The sequence below is a fragment of the Boleophthalmus pectinirostris genome, unplaced genomic scaffold (genome assembly GCF_026225935.1).
Source record: "Boleophthalmus pectinirostris isolate CB_2022bp ecotype Guang Dong unplaced genomic scaffold, ASM2622593v1 HiC_scaffold_5, whole genome shotgun sequence".
Lineage (NCBI taxonomy): Eukaryota > Metazoa > Chordata > Actinopteri > Gobiiformes > Gobiidae > Boleophthalmus > Boleophthalmus pectinirostris.
In genome coordinates, this window is record NW_026571404.1 from 25,427,777 (window position 1) to 25,447,769 (window position 19,993).

The window sequence follows — 19,993 nt, forward strand, 5'->3', positions numbered from 1 at the left end:
GGCCCCAACGAAGACCATTAAGACTATTATGGCCAGGGAACATTTTGGGCCACAAGAATGGAGAAAATGTGCAGTGGTAGGTCTGGATATTCCAGACTCCAGCCCTTTCTTGATTTTGTGGCATTTCGGCAGGACTAATTTATCTAAAAATGTGCAGATTGGTTCATCTGTGGCGACGGGCTCGACGAGACAGTATACACACACTAGATGGCGCAAAGCACACTTTCCATATGTCCAAAACTATAGACCTACTTTGAGTTACAGAAAATACACGAAGACCTCTCACTAGGCTACACGCGGACATGCTCAATTAAAATCACAAATAGCACCCTAATCCCGCTTCAAGAAGATTAATTAAAGTCTGGTGCATAGTCTATGGTCTGATGGCATAGGGCCATGGATCTACTTCCATACATAGGGCAGGCGAAAGGATCCAGTCAATAGAGGGTGGGCTTATTTCTAGAATTATACTTTGCAGTATTTTTACGCTACGTTTTCTCTCCACATTCACATTTTACGCACACAGTCACACATATAAGTCTTAACTAAAACATAAGTAAAAGAGTCAGATGAAGTTAAACATCTGTAGCATAGACGAGCTGTGCTTCACACCCACCAGCAGGGCGCACCAGGCTGAGCCGAGCGCTGCTGTGTGAGCTCGGGATCATGGTGGAGATGGGCTGAGGGCTGCGCACCTCAAAGCACATATATCTCCGAAAAGGCAGGAGTTGGGTAAGTCTGATACGGGCCGTTTAAAAAGCACTTATTAAACAGTGATACGTACCGCTGCGTTTACAGTGAAAGCCTGTAAATATTAGGTCGCAATGAGCATCAGCGCGGTGTTAGCTTAGCGTTAACTCAACTTAAATGGTTTGTCTGAACACTTGAAATGGGGCGTAACAACTAGTTTATGGTAGTAAATAACTCGTGTCCATGTTTTAAATGGCCCAAATGATTAGTTTATTCTGTAAAGGAACACTGACCCAGTATTTAGTCCGCCAGTGTTTAGCATTCGTCCTTCTCTTTGGCAGTGGGCTAGCAGCTCATAAGACTGATGCTGCTAACTGTGTGGTACTATACTTCATGGTACTGACTTGTAAACTGACATGCCCGATATTTTGTTTAAGTGCATTTAAAACCTTGGACACATATGGGCTATTAACTGACATATATTAACACTGTTGTTGTGGCGTCTAATCACTTTAGTATTTGAAGAGTTGTTGATGAGTTGAGATTCTGTACCATCATGATGGCCAGCTGGCCCTTTCTGTTTTATGGCCTGTCCACTGTGAAGCCAGTTGTCTGCACGTGATGACAGGCAGAACCCCAAGCAGATGGACACAGTGCCCTTATATTTTAGAGCAACACTTTCTAAACTCAAGATTAGACTTTTATCTTGCTACATTATACTTTGTATGTAGACTTGATTTGTAATAATACATCCTTAATGTTATAGTAAACTATGGCCACTGGACTGACTAATAAATTAATGAGTGCCAGTACATTCACACCATGAAGTGGGGCCATGTAACTATTGTCAACAGCTGACAAAGCTAACGTGCTGATATGTGATCCTAATAATCATGCAGTGTGAAAGTAACCTGACACTGTAACAATGTACTCTACCAACCAGACAAACTATGTACGTATTCACATGGCAAAGTGTAACCTACATTTACCGAGTAGTGAACAAATAAGTAATGTATTTCACTCACTGGCCTGTACACAGCTGGACTCTGTATTCTTATCCATTAGAGATCAAGTGTGCTGAACTAATGTTTATTCCAAGGAGCAACATCTGCTCATCTTTTCTGCAATTGGGGTTCCATAGTAAATCACCACCCTCTGTACCCTTAGTTTTGATAGGCTTGGGATTCTTAAACTGTACAAAATATTGTGTATATTTGTGAATAATAATTAATTAATGTTTTATATGTAGTTGAATATTTTTAGCTCTCTGCCTGTCCTAAAAGCCATCTATTTTTGATAATGGGGTGCCTGCACCTCAGTTGGTTTAGTGTTCGCCCTCTGATGGTTGGTGGTTTGAATGACACTCCTGGCATAAACATTGGCTGCAGTTAAAAGTGTAAAGTCTAAATCTGAATATCATAAAACTTTTTGAGTTATAAGACTATTAAAATGTTGTATAAACACTAAAATAAAAAAAATAAATTAGGGTCCCTTTGATTATGCTCATCATATTTTGTAATTTGTATGTCATTTTAGGATTCAAGGAAGGAAGGTCCAGAAATCACATTTATAATAATCAGCCACTGTTGGTAGAGTGGGCAGATCCACTGGGGTGGCGGTTTGATCTTAGCTCCCTCAGGCCATTGCTGTCAGTTAAGCCTTCTTGCCCCCAGTCTCTGTTTACACTGGTGTATCTGTGAATGAGTGAAATGTCTCTTGATGTAAAATGCTTTGACTGCATTGAATGTGTGACCTTTTACCACTAGAATAGATTGGTGCCAGAACCATGTCAGCACTGAAATGTACAATCATGTGTATTTGTACATTATGGAGAGAGCTGCTTTTGACAGAGCATTAACGTGCCTATGTGTTATATAGGATGTCCCAGGACAGTACTGCTCTCAACCCAGAGTCCATACACAACAACAAGCAGCCCTTTTGTCCCATCCTTGCCCGATCCACCCACACAGAGGCCTGCAGAAAGAGCGCCTTTATCTGGCCTTACCAGCAGACGTTCTCACTCACAAATTTTTACTTCTTCTCAACATGACAGGAATAACAATCTAGCTTGTACATGAATCAACTCACTGCAGATTACAGCAATGTAGTGAGCAAATGCAGCTTTCTAGAGGGTTTAGTGGGGCTTGCTACTGGCTGCATAACATTTTTAGATCACCATATTACATTTTATTGTTTTGAAAATGCTATCTTCACCGAAAACAACATTCCACGCTCTGAGTCTTCCCTCCTTTTGCTCTCTGTGCTAAGTCACTCCCCCTAAAGTTGCTGTGTTTGGTTTTGCATCATGTTTTTGTATATTTATGGTGAATTGCTGTGTGGGAAAATTGGTGTAGGCTTGTGGGCAGAGCATTACACAGAATCTCTCAGCTAACCGTAAGGGCCCAGGAGAGATCTAAAATACTCAAACATGCATTCATCTATAACAGACATATTTTTGCTGAGGGAACAACATTATAACATGGTAGAAAGCTTAAAAAAATATTTTGCATAATACCCCCTCTTTAACTGTTTTCTATAATTTAAATGAGCATAAACATGCACTGAATTAAGGAAGTAGTCCTTAAACCAGTGGTATTAAACATATGCATGTTATTCTGAAGATATGCCAATTAAAAATGGATATCATCTATGTTCTCACTCCTTTGGTTTGATTGAAAGTGGATTATCATGCAGTGTGTATAAATGTACCATCTTTCACTGCTAGTATCACAGTATCAGTTGATTGGCCTACATGATAACAAATTTTCAACCACTATACTATATATTTCACTGCTGGGTCATTCCACGCCATTTCATAAAATTTCCCAAAAATCTCACGCATCATGTTTTTTTTTTTATTTGAAAAAATTACCAGCTGGTCCCTTACTATCATGTACCAACCCTGTGAATTTTTAGTCATTTTCAATCAATACTTTTTAAGTTATAGCTCATTTTATGAGGGGAGTATGTGTCAATTTACGGGCCCAAAATCGTGTCATTTTTGTCATTTTTTCTCAGCCCTATCACACACAGAGGGCTGAACTTTGTAGGCTTGTGCTCCTCTACTCTGTGTTCAAATAACATCTATCGAAAGTTTGGTATCTCAACTCATTGTCATTTTATATGAACTTAAAAATGAAAAAGATTCGTTAATTTCCATGGCGTACCATTTTTAGCCCCTTTGTAAACCTACCTGTAGGTGTAATAGACCCCTACATTTTTTTGAGAATCAAGGTATGTACTAGGACTGTTAAAAGAAATCACCAAATGTTGAAAATTTGAAATAGGTTATGTGTGAGGGTCCTGTTAAAAACAAGAAAACGCAACATGGTCCGATTTTCACATGTAATTTATGGCATGTGGGTAGTGATGAAAAATTTTTGAATAATTTTTGTTTGAAAGACCAGAACAAGACCTTTCATATGGTACCAAGCATATGTATTTTATGAAGCTCCTTCAATTTTCAAACATTTTTGAGATCGAAGTGCATGGGCCATTTGGTGAAATGGCATGGAATGACTCTGCTACAGTTCATCAACTACTGCTATAAACATTAATACTGAAGCCACTTTATGCCACTGACACAAAGCAGGATAATCCCTGTAAACCATCTTTAAATAGACAGTATCATTATAAGGCCTAAGCTGCAACATATAAATAGCAGAAGAAACCAATAATTAGCCAGAGAAGTTATTTATTCTGCAGCCAACAGCTCAGATCATAGTATTGAAACACTGTCTAAGATCTCCCCACTATTGCAAATAAGATGTACTCACAATAAATATTGAGCCCCAAAATATATTGTTCCATCTTTCATATATTGAACAATAAGTCGATATAGCATTTTTTGTGACAAGCCTACATGTTGATACGCTGTAATGGTGATGACTGGCCTTTTTGGGATGAATTTGAGTCTTGTTTTAGTAGCCTTTTGCACTGAAAGAGCTTCAGAGGATGCTCAGCTGTGAGGGCAGGAGGAGGAGATAGAGGGGGCCGGCCAGAGGCTTGCCAAATGGGATCTCAGGGGCAGGGGGGAGGTGGCACAGACAGGCAGGGAGAGAAAGGGAGAATCATGGCATACAGGGACAGATAGAGGTAGAGAGACACAAAGCAAGCAGTTTTGTAGGTGAAAGAAGAGGGGATGATGTGGCAAAATGGAAACAGAGAAAGCATTTATAAATAGAAATGGGCTGTGTTGTCATTTGGCATATGGTCAGACATTGGCATAGAGCAGTGCTTCTCAATTATTTTCTGTCATGCCCCCCCTAGGACGAATAAAACATCTCGCGCCCCCCCCGCGTGACTATAGATAGTATCATTTGTCTATAAAATTGTTATAAGTGCACCTGTGCGTAACACTGCCACCTTCTATGACGCCAACAACGCTCGCTGGTTTACTGAAGTAGCAGTCACAAAGCGGGATGATTGTCGGCAATATTCGGCACGTTTTCGCTGAAAAAACTCGCGGCTTATCAGAGTGATTGGGGTGTAATGTATTTAAGTGACGCCTTAATTTATTGGGCTTCATGCTGTCGGCTGCCAACATTTTTAGACACAGTAAGCACACCGGTCTTTCCTCGTCTCCCACCGTAGTCACAGTGAAGCCAAGCGCTACATACGCTTCGTCATATTTCCTCGTCTTAGCTTTCGGTAGATTTTCGTTTGTCTCTTTATCTCCGTCTCTCCCCGTCTGTCTTCTCATCCCTGTTAAATATTTTTTCATGGTGTCACTTGAGGGTCTGCTACACTTCGTGTCTACACTTCATACTCAAACTCTGTGCTGTGTGCAAAGCGCGCATGCGCAGTGCAAACAAAACTCCTACACCACCGAGCGAATGCTCCCTGCGCACACTCTGCCAATGAGAGCGCCACTGCCCCCTAATGTAGTGGAAGTGCAATTGCACTTTATTCTAAAGGCCCGTTCAGACCAAAGCGTCAAAGCGTCCACTTTCTATGTAAAGTCTATGTGGACGCGCGACTAGAGCGTCCTGCGTTTTTGCGGCGCGTTTTCGGCGTCAGCGCGGCGCGAATCTGGCGTCAGCGCAGCGCGTCTTCAGCGTTTTGGCGTCAGCGGCCAAGACGCGCGTCCAAGGCGTCAGCGTCAAGAAGTTGAAAATGCTGAACTTTTCGCGTCAGACGCGCCGCGTCAATCAATCAGGGACGAGTATCCAGTGACGCATCGACGTTATTACCAGGAAGAAAGACCCGAGAACCAGAACGAGAACCACAAACATGAACGGAGAATAAATATATACGCCACAATCACCGAGCCGATCGCGAGGACTACACCAGGACCGGACCAGGACCAAACCAGGACTAGACCGAGACTAAACAAGGACTAGACCGAGACTAGACCGAGACTAAACAAGGACTAGACCGGACTAGACCGGTATTAGACCAGGACTAGACCGGGACTGATCCAGTGTCATTAGCGGAGTGTAAATATAAACACGCCCCAGTCGTCGACCCGATCTCCTCCTTTGATGTTTTATGTCATAAAAACACTCTCTCAGTCTGGTCTGACATTGTTTCGGGAAAAGAGCGGGACCGGGCTCTTGTTTCCAGGGCAACGGACGCGCGTCAAGTATTTTTGTCCCGTTCGTCCACGGCGTCAAAGATGCGCGTCGGGGGCGTCTAAACTCAAAATGCAAAGGCTCCAAATAGAGGCGACAAGGCGTTTTTTGACGCTTTGGTGCGAACGGCCCTTAAGACAGTAAAAAAAAATAAAAATAAAAAAATAAAAAAGCATGCTCCCCGAGGTCAAACGCGCCCCCCTTGGGGGGCGCGCCCCACTATTTGAGAAGCACTGGCATAGAGCAACATAAGAATGCATGCACGAGCAACTCTATGTAACCCCAGTTGGTGGTTTTCAGATTCTTGATTGTGATGATGTCATACTTTTAGATGGGGGGTAAGGGCCACTTTCTTCTATTGGTAACAACATACTTGACCATAAAAAATCCAAAAGGTAAATTCACAAATGCTGAACCTGCTCATTTCTATCAGTGACTAGAGCCAAGAACTTATTTGAACAATATTTCAGTTTAGCTGCCCCCTGTCTATATTAAATCATATTAGCATATATACCACTGTGTTGCCATCTGAAACCCACCAACAGAAGAAACTAAAAACTGAATGCACTTTACTTTCAGTTTTGTCTTTATGTTATACCTGAAATGTTCCTGATTATTGATTTAAAAGTGACCCTTTAGGTGTTGATAATATGGTTAAATTAGTTTTAACCATGGACTCTATATAAACTGACATAGCTTACCATCTTAAAAATGTTTGTATTAACCCGCTCTACATGATGCTGGTGTTTTTATTTAGCTGTTTTGTCTGTAAATACATTTCTATTCCTAATATAGAACTCAGATCCAAAAGATCCAATCCTAAAAGATCCCAAAAGATCCAATTCTAATATAGAACTCAGATCCAAATTCAGATCAGATCAGATCCAAAATTCACTCTTATAACTGCTAGCCTCGTAAGTTTCATTTGACTAGATCTGAATGTTATGGGTGACTCACTCTTCCTTAGTCCACTTCTTTATACAGTCTATGGTTTTAACCTATACGAATTGCCCAAACCTCACAAAAGATGCAATACAGTTAACATGTCAATAATATTCTTTCTGCCATAACTAATCTCTCCATTTTGACTTTAGGAATAGTTTGCGGTCAGAGCCCCCCACACCCACCCATGCCTTACGTGGACCGGCAGAACCGCATCTGTGGTTTCCTGGACATCGAGGAAAATGAGAACAGTGGCAAGTTCCTGCGTCGCTACTTCATACTGGACACACAACAGGGGAGCCTGGTCTGGTTCATGGACAACCCACAGGTAGATTCAAATGACAAAGGTCTCATCAAGTTTTAATTAAAGGTCAAACTGATGCAATGAACACTTGAGTAGATTTATTCATTCACCTGGACACCTTTATTGAACATTTTGATAGGACTGGACCTGACTGACATTTGTCGTTTGTGTTTTTTGTGTGAGTATGAAGAGAGGGGTGGGGTGTGGTAGGTTTTTTTTTTTGTTTGTTTGTTTGTTTTTGTCTATTTTTGTTTTTGTTCACATAATTTCAAAATTGGAAAAAATACAAAGTTTAAAAGAAAAAAAAAAGATTTATTCATTCACTGTTCTTGTGTTCATTAACCTTGTACAGTTTTTTTTATTTTTTGCAGTTGACTGTCACTGTTGCTTGTTCCCTGTACTTCATTTAATAATATTTAAATGTAGTAATATGCGCTTACCTGAAGTTTTTAGAAACAAAGTACTCTGGAGATTGTTAACATAATTAATGTTTGTTGCTTTTATAGATTATAAAAGTGAATTTAGTTACAGGTGCACTGTGTAACTTTCTGGTTGGAGATTTGTCACCTGCCTGTTTCTATGGTGATGTCATTGTTCTGCCTGGAATGTTCCACAGTATGACATTAAACAGCTCTACCTTACATTTATTAAAGGTGGTTATTACAGGTGTTGTTGTTAGTTTTTTTTTAGCTCAAAAATACCTACCAAAATAGGCATTTTGACTGTGAATGGCCTCTCAACAGATCTGACCTGTAACTTGGTCTTGTTTCATCTCCATGAAGATAGATAGGCTTAATGCCATACTGTGAAACATTCCATACAAAGCAATAATATCTCCACAGAGAAAAGCATTTGATGCACCCTCCACCAGAAAAGTTACACAATGCACCTTTAAATCTGCCTCTACTTTCACCAAATATGAAGTTGTAGTGGTACAATTAGGGTAGAATAAAGTACTAATATTTACTTTTTAGAGTTAATTTTATATTTGTAAAAGTAAGCTTGTCTGAAAGTCCAAACCAAATGTAGTGCACATCTAAAAGCTTTCTTTGAATATTAAGATGCATTATTCAATTCAAACTCTTTTCTAGCTTGAATTAATTTGTTTTATTAACATATTTTTTGTCTTCTAGAACTTGCCTGTGGGAGCGGCGTGTGTTGGGTCCCTCAAACTCACATACATCTCCAAGGTAAAGGAGTGAATGGCGTTGGTTATGGTGTAATAAATATAGGGCTGCACAACATCACAATCAAATCGAAGTTGGAAATTTCAATAGGCAAGTTGGATCATAAAATACCAACAACTGCAGTTATTTAATAGAATGTCCTTTCCAAAGAACAGAGTATCCTGTCAGAACAGAAAAATCACGTTATACCTGTAGTTTAGACCTCTACAAAAATGTTCTGAGATTCTTGGGATTCTTACATTGTTTTATCAGTTCATATTTCAGTCTTTGCTCACATGATACAGCTTTTGGAGTTTTTACAATGTGCATTTGAACAGAATCTTTTAACATACTTACCAATATTGTGCAGCCCTAGTGTAATATAATCCTTTGCTGTGTTTCTAACTCTTTACTTTCTCTGTCAGGTCAGCGATGCCACTAAGCTGAGGCCCAAGGCAGAATTCTGCTTTGGTAAGATCCCCAAAATATTCATGTTACAGTAAAGGTGATATTTTTTTAAAGGCGCATTGTCTTTTTGGTTGGGGACTGTCACTTCCTTGTTTCTATGAATATGTCTATGCTCTGCTTGGAATGTTCCACAGTATGACATTAAACAGCTCTACCTTAAATGTATTTAATTATAGGTGGTTTTATAGCTCAAAAATATAAAAACAGGCATTCTGACTGTGAACTGTGTTGCCTCTTCACAGATCTGACCTGCAGTTTGGCCTAGTTTGGTCTCCATGGAGATAGAAAAGTTTAATACCATACTGTGAAACATTTCAGACAAAGCAATAACATCTCCAAGAAAAGCATTTGATGGACCCTGCACCAAAAACGTTTCACAGTGGACCTTTAGAAAAACATTTTAGCAGCAAATTGTGACTAGAATTCATAAGCAATGATACAATTGCATAATATGGAGCTTGTTTTAATTTACGAGATAAACATTTAATAACAAGAATGGCAGTCACAAGACAAGAGGCCACAGTTGTGCAGCAGCATTGTTGTAATGCTTCCTAACGTATGCATCCACTATCCTGAGTTCACTTCACAACACTCTAGTACAGACACTTAAAAAGGGTTAATTTTTATTGATTTATTTGTTTTACCTAGTCCTTTTTGTTTTGTAATTTTAGTGAAGGTTATATTTGACTTTCTGATTGGGCACAGGCAGCTAATATGGCATGCGTAGAGGTATGTTACCTAGCATCCATAATGATATCAAGGGCCAAAACTTGCCTAAATTACACAATAGTTATGATTTGACAAATAAAACTAAATGACAACACATTTCTTTTGTTAAATAAATGTTTCAATTCTCAGAAAAATGCCTTCATTGCACATAAATTGTCTCTGCATTTTGGATGGGATTAATGACAGCTGATGACATCGAAATGGGATTTCTCTTTAGAAGCCACAGCTATTTCCTATATTTTACAACTTTTTGCTTTTACTTTTCATCACTATGACTTCCCTGATGTAAAATTATGTTGAATATTTACCACAGGTATTATCCCATCAAACATTGTAATAATTAGGAAATTATATTAAAGGGCCCATATTACGCTATTTTCTGATCTATGTTCTATTGTTGTACGTTTCCTCATCAAAAATATACCTGGAGTTGTCCTTTGTTTCATTCACGCATCAACCCAGAATATTTAGGGTGAGTTTCTCTACCAAGCAAAAAACACTCTGTTCCACCTTGTGATGATGTCATGTAGCAATACAAAATGCTTTACTGTGTTTTTAAACTCCATAAACTTTAATAATTTCAGCCCTGGAATTCTCAATCTCCACTGAACTAAAAATAAAAGGTAGTTGTTAACATGAAGACTACCACTTGTGTACAAACTAGGGGTGTAACGATATCCAAGTCTCACGATACAATATTGTCACGGTATGAACCTCACGGTACGATATTTATTGCAATATGGTGGGAAAGCTCATGATATGGTGGGGAGGCTCACAATTAGAGATGTAATGATATCCATATCTCTCGGTATGATATTTTCACAATATACATCTCACAGTACGATATTTATTGTAATATTTTTTGTTAATATGCTACTTTTAAGACTTAATCTAAAGAACTAAGACTTAAAAGTGCTTAGAACTGTTATTTCTTCTTGTAGTCTGCACTGAAATGGAGCAAAGAATCATGGTCTATGTAGTTCCCGCTGTCTTTTTTTTAGCTGTCGCTGCACCATAACTCTTAATTTAAGCAAAGTGACTTGTAATTTGATATATTGTGATGGTCCACGATATTATTGTGAGAACTTTGACAATATGATATCATGATATTTCGGTTATTGTTACATCCCTAGCAAAAACTTATAAAAGGTGTGAAGGATGTGAATGAAACAAAAAAACAACTCCAGGTACGTTTTTGATGAGGTAACAGCATTATAACGTAGATTAAAGCTCACAAGAATCCATTTTGTGTAATATAGGACCTTTGATCTGTGAAATGCACTTTAACTAAACACAAAAAATATCAACAAAATACTTCCAGTGGTGTTTCTAATGAGACTAGACTATTACAGTATTTCAAAAAGCGCTTTTTCATGTGCCCACCCACCAGACACACAGTCAGGACACAGAAGAATGAGCTCCACTGTACCACGAGCGATGCGTTTAGTCATATATGCAGCTCACTCCCACCAGATTTACATGTCATCGTTTCATGTTGTGTATTCCCACAGCATTGACAGGAAATGATGAAGACACAGAGGCGGTTTAAGCTTCTAAAACTGAGACATCTGAAGAGTGTCTCACCCTTACATATTCTTTGTCTGACTAAAGATCTACGTTCATCTTGTTGCTCTTATTCAGGGGGCGTGCAACATGAGTGTGCAAATGTAGAAACATTTAGTGCAACCAAAGTCATATTACGGAGTAGTTAAGATTCTGGTGTGGCAATCTAGTCTAATGTGGGTGGTCATGTTTTAGAATTTGATGATAATGTAATTTCATACAGAGTGCAGGCAGCATATGTAATAAATAAATTGACTCTTGTGAGCTTGTGTGCCATCTTAGAATGTTGTTACCTCATCAAAAACATACTATCAAGTTTTGATTCATTCACACACGTTTCTCTTTGTTAGTCGGTTTACATCTCCAAAGCTCAAAATACGCTCTTTCACCTTGTGATGTTATGAAGCAGTATCTTTCAAGTTAAAAGCTACCCTTTACCTTTTAGTTCAGTAGAGATTGGCAAATCATGGGCTGAAATCATACAAATGATCCGAGTTAAAGGTGTATGGAGGTTTTCTAAAGTGTTTTCTGTTTGAGAGAAGAACTAAATATAATGATAATAATTATATATATATATATTATATAAAATTATAATTATAATTGTGTGTTAAACATTTGTGAATAAAACATAGCACAACTCCAGGTATACTTTTGATGAGAAAACTACATTTTCACATAGATTTGAAAATGGCGTGATAAGGGCCCTAATGTCTTTTCACTCAATAGTTATCACTTCTTCAGAGCTGAATAATGGTACCAATTTCTGAAGCTATTGTGTAAAAATAAGACACTGACAAAAAGAGAAGAACTTTTTAAGTTTTTGTTTTGTATGGATTACTATTAATTAAAGATTGCAGGTCAACATATCTACAATGTAACTGTTGCATATCAAATTCTCATATATTTCTGACCTGCCCTCCACCTCCATTTAAAATTTTCATTCCAAAATGTTGTGATGTTACGTGAACGCAACCAGTGATGGGAGGAATATTTTGAAAATGTATTTAGTTGCAGAATACTGAATACCTGCATTCACATATATTTTGGTAAGTGTCCTGTTAAGTGGTCCAGTCAGATTACTGAATACTTGGGATACACCAAGCTGCATTGTATAAGAACAATACACTATAAAATGTGATTAAAAACAATTCTTTTGTTTCGCTGTTTGTTCTGCATTTCCTATCACTAATTTGGAGAAGAAAAAAAGATCACATATGCTCTCACCACAAGAGCAGTGTTTTCTATTTTTTCACAGTTTTGAATTCAAACTTGTGTGCTTAAGTAGTGCCATCTTTTTCTTTGATTTTTAGGAAAGTAACGGAATGCTACCAAATTAAAAAAAAAAGAAAATTAGAATTCAGAATCCCTATTTTAGGTACATGTATTCAGTTCCTCCCCAACACTGAAAGCAACCGATTTATGTCAAACAGTGAGGTTACATGTTGCATACAATACACTTTCTGTCAACTGATATCAACTTTGAAAAGCCACAAACCTCTCCATGACGCTAAAACGTTGCCTATTTTAGATTAATTTAAAACGGATGTTCTCTTCTGTTTTGCAATCTGTTAGTGATCAATGCTGGAATGAGGAAGTTCTTCCTTCAAGCCAATGATCAGCAGGACCTGGTGGACTGGGTCAATGCTCTGAACAAAGCTACCAAGATCACTGTGAGTGCACACATATATACTAGTACATACAAACATAAGTATCATTATGTGTGCCCATATTTTCAGGTGCCAAAGTCGTCTGATGCCCAACACAACTCAGAGAACCAGAGAAGCTTGCCAGATGTTGTAGGAACCAAGAAACAAGTCTCATATAGGACAGAGATCATCGGAGGAGTCCCCATAGTTACACAGACACAAGTAAAAAAAAGACTTTCTTCTTTTTAAATAACTAGATCTCTAGCCAATAGGAGTGTAACTACAGAAACCTGGTATAATGTGATGCTTTATTTGGTGATACTGTATTTATTTCTCACCCTGAATCTTTTTTGGGTACTAATTTATGGTATGGCAAGAAAACGTACTCACTGTTGTACAAGTAGAAGTTAACAAGTACAGCAACAGCATGTAACTTTTTTTTTGCCAAAGATACTCAACAAAAATAGGTTTGTCATTTGGCTATGAGCTTGTGTATGTGTATGGTTTTAACTGTATATTTCCATGGCATCCAGAAAGTTACACACTATACCTTTTAAAATAAAGATTGCAGATTGTTGAACTTCAAGTGAAATATTGATTATTGCAGTACACCGATTGTACAGTGTGTCTATCAAATGCTGATTACATGGTTAAAAGAGCTTGCCTTAGATTTTCATAAATTACGCAATTGCAGTTCAAAATCTTAGTCTTGTCTATTTATGTAAAAATAAAACTTTGTGTAGAACAGTGGTATTAATGTGGTGGGCTGAATATTTCTCCAGCAGGAAGGGGCAGATGGAGCAGAAAAAGGCGACCGCGAGGCCATGCAGCGCTCCCACAGCCAGCTGCCGTACTTCCTGGGGAGGCCTTCTCAGGAACACACAGTCATCAAATCTGGATACTGTGTGAAGCAAGGAGCTGTGGTACAATACTGAAAACTAATAATTCCTGTGTGTTTAGGTCTGTACTTTTGAATACATTCATGTCTTGTTATTACGTTCCAGATGAGAAACTGGAAAAGACGCTACTTCCTCCTGGAAGAAAATGCTATGAGCTACTTTAAATCTGACTTGGTAATAATGCAAATTTTTTTTTTTTTTTCAATTTAACTTAATTTTCAGTTTGTGTTGAAATATGTTCAGAAGCAATTCACGTTAATCTAGTGTATGCAAGCTGCGACAGGTTTAATTCAGTGGAATTCTTTGCATTCACAATACATGTCTTTGCATGTCTGGTTGGCCTTCTTGGCCTCTTTGAGTCTTAACACAGACTGTCCTTCATTGTGCAGGACATCCGACTCAGTGCTCTCCTGTGATGCCTCTAACCATGTTGGCTATACTATAATCTGAGTCCAAAGACACACAAAACTGTTTGTAATGTCAAATGACAAGATCATTATAGTAAACCTAGATTTAGCTTGTTTCTAGTAATACAGATATAATGCATGTCCTGGCTCATGCTGTATGTTGTAAATCAAAATGTGTATTGTATTGTTAGGAAAAGGAACCCCTCCGAATGATTCCACTAAAAGAAGTTCACAAAGTCCAAGAGTGTAAACAGAGGTATTAAACATGTCTTAACAGATTCTTATTGTGCATGAATGCCTTTTGTTTGGCATATTGTTGTTGCGCTTTGATTTAACCTGGTCTGAACTGTGACAAGATAACTTTTTCCTTCTTCACTGTAGTGATATCATGATGCGAGATAATCTGTTTGAAGTCGTCACCACAACTAGGACTTTTTACATACAGGTAGGATCTTGGTAAACTGGTCAAATTATTTTAAATATTAATGAATATTTTATTTTATTTTTTTTATCTGTACTTCTTCAGGCTGACAGTCCAGAGGAGATGCATAGCTGGATCAAGGCTGTGTCAGGGGCTATTGTAGCCCAAAGAGGACCTGGAAGATCTGCTGCAACAGTATGTATTAAAATGCTTACAGACTTGTCATTACAATTCATGAGTTCTACTCCCCAAATACAATCCAAGTATAATTTGTTTATCTAACACATTCTTGCCATGTTTGGTTCAGCAAACACTGATGTTCTTCCTTGTTGTCACGCTCTGATGGGTCTGAACCATAGACTATAACTGTCTATGATCTGGGAACACTACTTTAGGACTACTGTGGTATTGTACATTAGCACATTATCAAGACATGCGGGATCACAACCTGAAACACTCTCAGCCCTGTGAACAAAATTGATCCAGTGTCTGTCAATGTTATGTTTATTTATTTTTGTATTTTGTCCAATATTACTTAGTGTAATTCTGGACAAATGGAAGTGACAAAAGCAGTAGAGCACAACTAAACGTGTCTGTATATCTGCTGAATGTCTGAAAATGAGGTTTAATGAAGAAGCACACAGATTATAATATAGTTCGAGTTGGATCTAATCAGCCAGAGTCTGCATGTTTGTGTCTCTATGGCCAGTTTTCACTCACCTCACTGTCTTTGGTTTGTAGTGTATTTTATTCATCACTCACACTGTAGATCAACATTTGTCTTATTTTGCCTCCATGGGTCAAACCAGTAGTAGCCTATAATGTGCACTGATGCAACAGTACTGACTGCAGATACCACTGAACACCTGGCCTTCACCTTCACAGGTGTTTATCAGTGGCTTCTTCTCCACTTCTGGCTTGTCTCTCCTCTCTCTCCTCACCTTCTTCCTCAGTTGGACTCTTTTCTCTGTGTCATTGTCCCAGTCTTCCCCCTCCTTCTCCTCTGATGGGCGGACACCGGCTCTAATCCTGCTTTGCACTGTGTTGTTGCAGATGCGGCAGGCCAGACGGCTGTCGAACCCCTGTTTACAGAGGTATACGTCCCGAATCGGGGAGTGCAGCAGCACGTATGTCAGCAACTCTGAGACCCCTTTAAACTAAAGCCCACCTTTCCCACTCGCTGACTCTGCTGTGGCTGTACAGACAATATGAGCCAATCAGATGCACATCTGATGCTCCTATTTCCAATAACCACCCTGACTTTGGCTGTGATAACCACAAATGTGCTCCCCCACCTCTCCTGTGGCTTCAGTTTCTTCATCATTGCCCCAATGCATTACCATTCTCTGCTTACATTTTGATGGGAATATTCTCTCTGTTCTTTTCGCATTAGTAACAAAGGGGTGCTTGATTTATACACTTTTGTGTGTGACAAAAGCCCTCTATAAATCAAGTATATTTCAAAGAGTCCAGTCATGCTGATGCTCAATGCAGAATTATCTTCAACATCGGACAAAATGTGCCTTTATTCTTAAAGCATTGTTACTTCACCCATATCATTTTCCCATCATAGCAACAGCAAGATCTAAAAGCGCATATGAGTTTTACGTTTTGCATGGCCATTGAAGCATTGTATAAATGTTAACCTGTGTCTGACCTGTCCATGTGTCTTCTGTGTGGTGCCCTGTCTCTGCAGTCTGCTGCAGCTGTGTACCTGTCTTAGATGTGTGACATCCTGCTTATCTCTCCTCCTTCCTCCTCTCCGCAGTCTGTATGTTTCTCTCTTCTCATTCTTTACACTTGTTAAATACCTGAACTTATTATGGCCTTGTGTGCAATACCTTTGAAATGCATGGTAAAATGGAATGGAAAAAATTTACCTTGTGTAGCAAGGTGTATATTGTGTAGCAAATATTACATCATAAGTCAGATTATGAACGGCAGTTCTTTTATTCTCATACTTGTCTCGGTAACTAACTTTTGCCACAGTCATCAATATTGACTGCAAAGTGAAAAAAAGAAAGATATGATATGATTCTAAAAATGCATAACATGTTGTTTAACCAACACAAGTTTACTAACCACTGCATCTGTGCCTCTGCTCTACTTCTTTTTTTCTGTGTGGCATGCTGTTTTCTGTTTCAGAGATTAAAATGTGACAATGAAAAGCTGTGAAATGATGAGCACGCATCAATCCACCACTGCTTCTTACGACCATTGCAACCTTTTGAGAATCCAATCCTAAAACCTGCTGACACACTACAACTACTCCTATTACTACCTCTAATAATTCTGCTTCTACTTCTACTGTTACTACCACTGCTAGCACCATCTCCTCCTCCGCTAACCTCTTCACCTCCAACTGTCTCCACTTCAGGCTTCAGAATCAGCACTACTAAAGCCCGTCAGGCCTTTGACGCTGGTGCTAACCCAAGTCTGTAGTCTTTCATTTCAGGACAGAGTTTGTTTTACCCCTTTCCCCTTTGACTGATGTGTGTTATTTCATATTTAGGAAAACAGCGGCCGCACCACTGCATTCTACCGTACACCCGCGGGCCCCCCCCTCCCTCGCTCGCCCATATCTGCCGTGCCACCATGTTTCCCAGACTGGGGGTCACGCCCACAGCCTGGCCTGGGACAGCGAGCACTTCATGAGCCTGCTGCCTCGGCCCAGCCATGTGCCAGCGCGCCTGTCCCTGCAAGAGACGCACCTAGCAAAGTGACCTGCCAATCATCCACCACCTCTACCACAGTAACCGCCGAATGTGAGGAGTCACCATGGCGACGGAGGAGCAGCTTTGAGCCCATAATGCCTGAACTTCCCTTAAATCTCGATGACGCTGACCTGCCCGTGAGTCTGGTCTGAGCCTTGTAGCAGAGTCTTTACCTATTGAATTACTGGTGCGTATATTTTGAACTGTACACTATACTCCATTTGGAAAGTCCTCAAGAAAAGCATCTGAACTGTGCAACCCACTCATCACTTTGCCTGTCCTCTATGTTGAAAACAGTGTATTTATTACCCTACTTAATGTTGTTTTAATCTTTTATTTACATGTGCCATGGGAATTCAGTGCATCATTGTATTTTGTTTTAGCACAAACAAAAATCTCTTAAACAATTCATGTGCTCCAGAGACTTTTAAACCACGTTTTCCATTAAGGGATATTTTAATAATCCACTTATTCTTTGTGAAATAGAGGGACCTAATGTATTTTTATGCAAGTTGCCACAAACACACACATACCACCCCACTAATATGCTGTTTGTAGGCCTGTCACGATAAATACTATATTGACTTATCGTTCAGTATATAATGGATGGAACAATAATTTTTGGGAGTCAATATTTATCATTTTAATTTGTACTAGAGGGAATTTTTCAGCAGTATGATAAGATTTGAGATGTAGATGGTTGAATTATGAACTAAAACTACACAATTTAAAGTATTACATTCTGGTATTTTGGTATTCTCCTATTTAGTTGCAGGTCATGTTTTTGAACAATACTGCACATTTAGAATAGTTTATTGTGGATAATTTTGCTTTATGGTTTGGTTTTAATATTATCATTTATCGTCTACATTTACTTAAGCAGTATATTACACTTCAACATTTGTCATCGTGACAGGCCTAACTGGGGCTCCACATAAAATTCTGACCAGCAGTTGTTTTTCAGTGCTAATTAAAAGTCATTAAGTCAGGTCTGACAGAGTAATAGAGAGTACACTTTCTGCGTGTGAATAAAAATGCCAACAGTATCTTAATATTTAAAACAACAGTGTGTGTAAGTGTGTAAAGTAGCATACACCTTGGCGTTTTTGTCCTCTGGTGGTAGAGATGTGAAAATGCTCTGCAAAACAAACATCCTTGTAGCCTTTTTGAACTTGTACAGAATAGATACAGATAAATGATGGAAGCTAATGGTTTTTTTTTGGTTTTTTTGTACAACCTAATAGTTATGCTCAATCAAATGTGTGTTGTATAAATATACCACTTTTTGTTACCTTGTAAGATGTGTGGAAATTAACATTGTGTACTTTTACTTTTTATTCACTGTTTACCCAGTAGCAGGCAGCTTCATTTGTCCCACTGAATTTCTCTTTGTTTTATCATTTTAGCGTCTGCTTTTCTTTAACTAAATAATCAAAGCTACGCAACAGCATCTCTGTCCAATCTGATGTCATTCTTTGGATCTGTGTCTATTTATTTTATGGATGACTTGAAAGAAATAAACACTGCAAATGTGTCACCGTTTGCTGTATTGAACTAAACACTGTCTCAGAGCCCAAGCAGACTGTGGACACAAAACGAGACATTACCAAAGTGCCCAGGACAGGACTACAATCACGGTGCCATTTACTGCTTAAAATGGCTCTCAGTCTAAACAGTTTATCTCATTCTGACCTCCTCTGCCCCCTTGTGGTGAGTTTTTTTTTCTTTCCTCCCCATTTTATGGGCGCCAAGATTTTTAGATGTTTTTATAATGAAGATTATGGTCCACATTTTGACATTGTACGCTTTTCTTTATGCTATTTCAATCAGTGTATATATTGCTTTTCACATATATTACAAACCAAAACCACAGGGACTGGCTGGGCAGGCAGGGAAAAGGCACAAAATTTCAAAGGAGATTTAATTTGAGCCAAAACCTTGAAGTTATATTTGAATCGTTGTCTACATTGTCTGAAAATTAAAACTAAATCTTCACTGGGGACTAAATTTGAAGAAGCCCCAAAATCAGAGAAAACAATATATCAGCAACTCTAATGAAATTTCATCCCATCAGCCCAAAATGCTGCTCAGTTGTTTGTATGGTCCCTCTATGCTTCCTTACAATAGAGAAGCTTGTGTCAGATGAGACCGCTGGGGATTCTGAGGTGTCACATTGGTCCAGTTTAGCACAGAAGGGCCCAAACGGCCCAGATGCGTTCTTTAGGATATAGGTCAGGTCAGGGAGCATGGGTGTCCAGACAAATGGTACCAATGTCTTCATCAGTGTGCGCCGTGTAATCTCTTACCAAGTGTGGTTAGGCTTTGTCATGCACCAGGAGCAGTGTTGGGAGTAACGCGTTATAAAAGTAACGAATTACAGTAATGCAGTAATTACTTTTTGCTGTAACGCAGTAATGTAAGGCATTACAGGGGAAAAAATAGTAATATTTTACTCGATACAAATGTGAGTA

At 38.9% G+C, this 19,993-nt stretch overlaps 1 protein-coding gene across 5 annotated transcripts; it reads left to right on the top strand.

Annotated features, from left to right (window-relative positions):
• The first annotated feature begins 585 nt into the window (after window positions 1-585).
• On the top strand, window positions 586-19,056 carry LOC110156942 (pleckstrin homology domain-containing family A member 1-like). Of its 5 annotated transcripts, XM_055162639.1 has the most exons (14): window positions 586-732; window positions 7,358-7,533; window positions 8,643-8,699; window positions 9,101-9,146; window positions 13,008-13,105; window positions 13,172-13,303; window positions 13,864-14,004; window positions 14,086-14,154; window positions 14,579-14,643; window positions 14,769-14,832; window positions 14,914-15,003; window positions 15,862-15,935; window positions 16,505-16,579; window positions 17,321-17,682. In XM_055162639.1, the coding sequence occupies exons 2-14, from the start codon at window positions 7,393-7,395 to the stop codon at window positions 17,529-17,531; spliced, it is 1,263 nt and encodes a 420-aa protein (XP_055018614.1). In that variant the 5' UTR covers window positions 586-732; window positions 7,358-7,392; the 3' UTR covers window positions 17,532-17,682. The 5 variants fall into 5 exon arrangements, with proteins under 5 accessions (XP_055018614.1, XP_020776835.1, XP_055018613.1 ...); XM_020921176.2 differs by lacking the exon at window positions 16,505-16,579; XM_055162638.1 differs by lacking the exon at window positions 16,505-16,579 and having other exon boundaries at window positions 15,862-15,902.
• Window positions 19,057-19,993: the final 937 nt, after the last annotated feature.

Bases quoted from the DNA above. Each gene is read 5' to 3' on its own strand.
- LOC110156942 (XM_055162639.1), top strand. From the start codon at position 7,393: ATGCCTTACGTGGACCGGCAGAACCGCATCTGTGGTTTCCTGGACATC. The intron at 15,004-15,861 runs GTATGTATTAAA...GTGTTGTTGCAG, and splicing joins CTGGAAGATCTGCTGCAACA to ATGCGGCAGGCCAGACGGCT. The intron at 16,580-17,320 runs GTATGTTTCTCT...TTTCATATTTAG, and splicing joins CTTCCTCCTCTCCGCAGTCT to GAAAACAGCGGCCGCACCAC.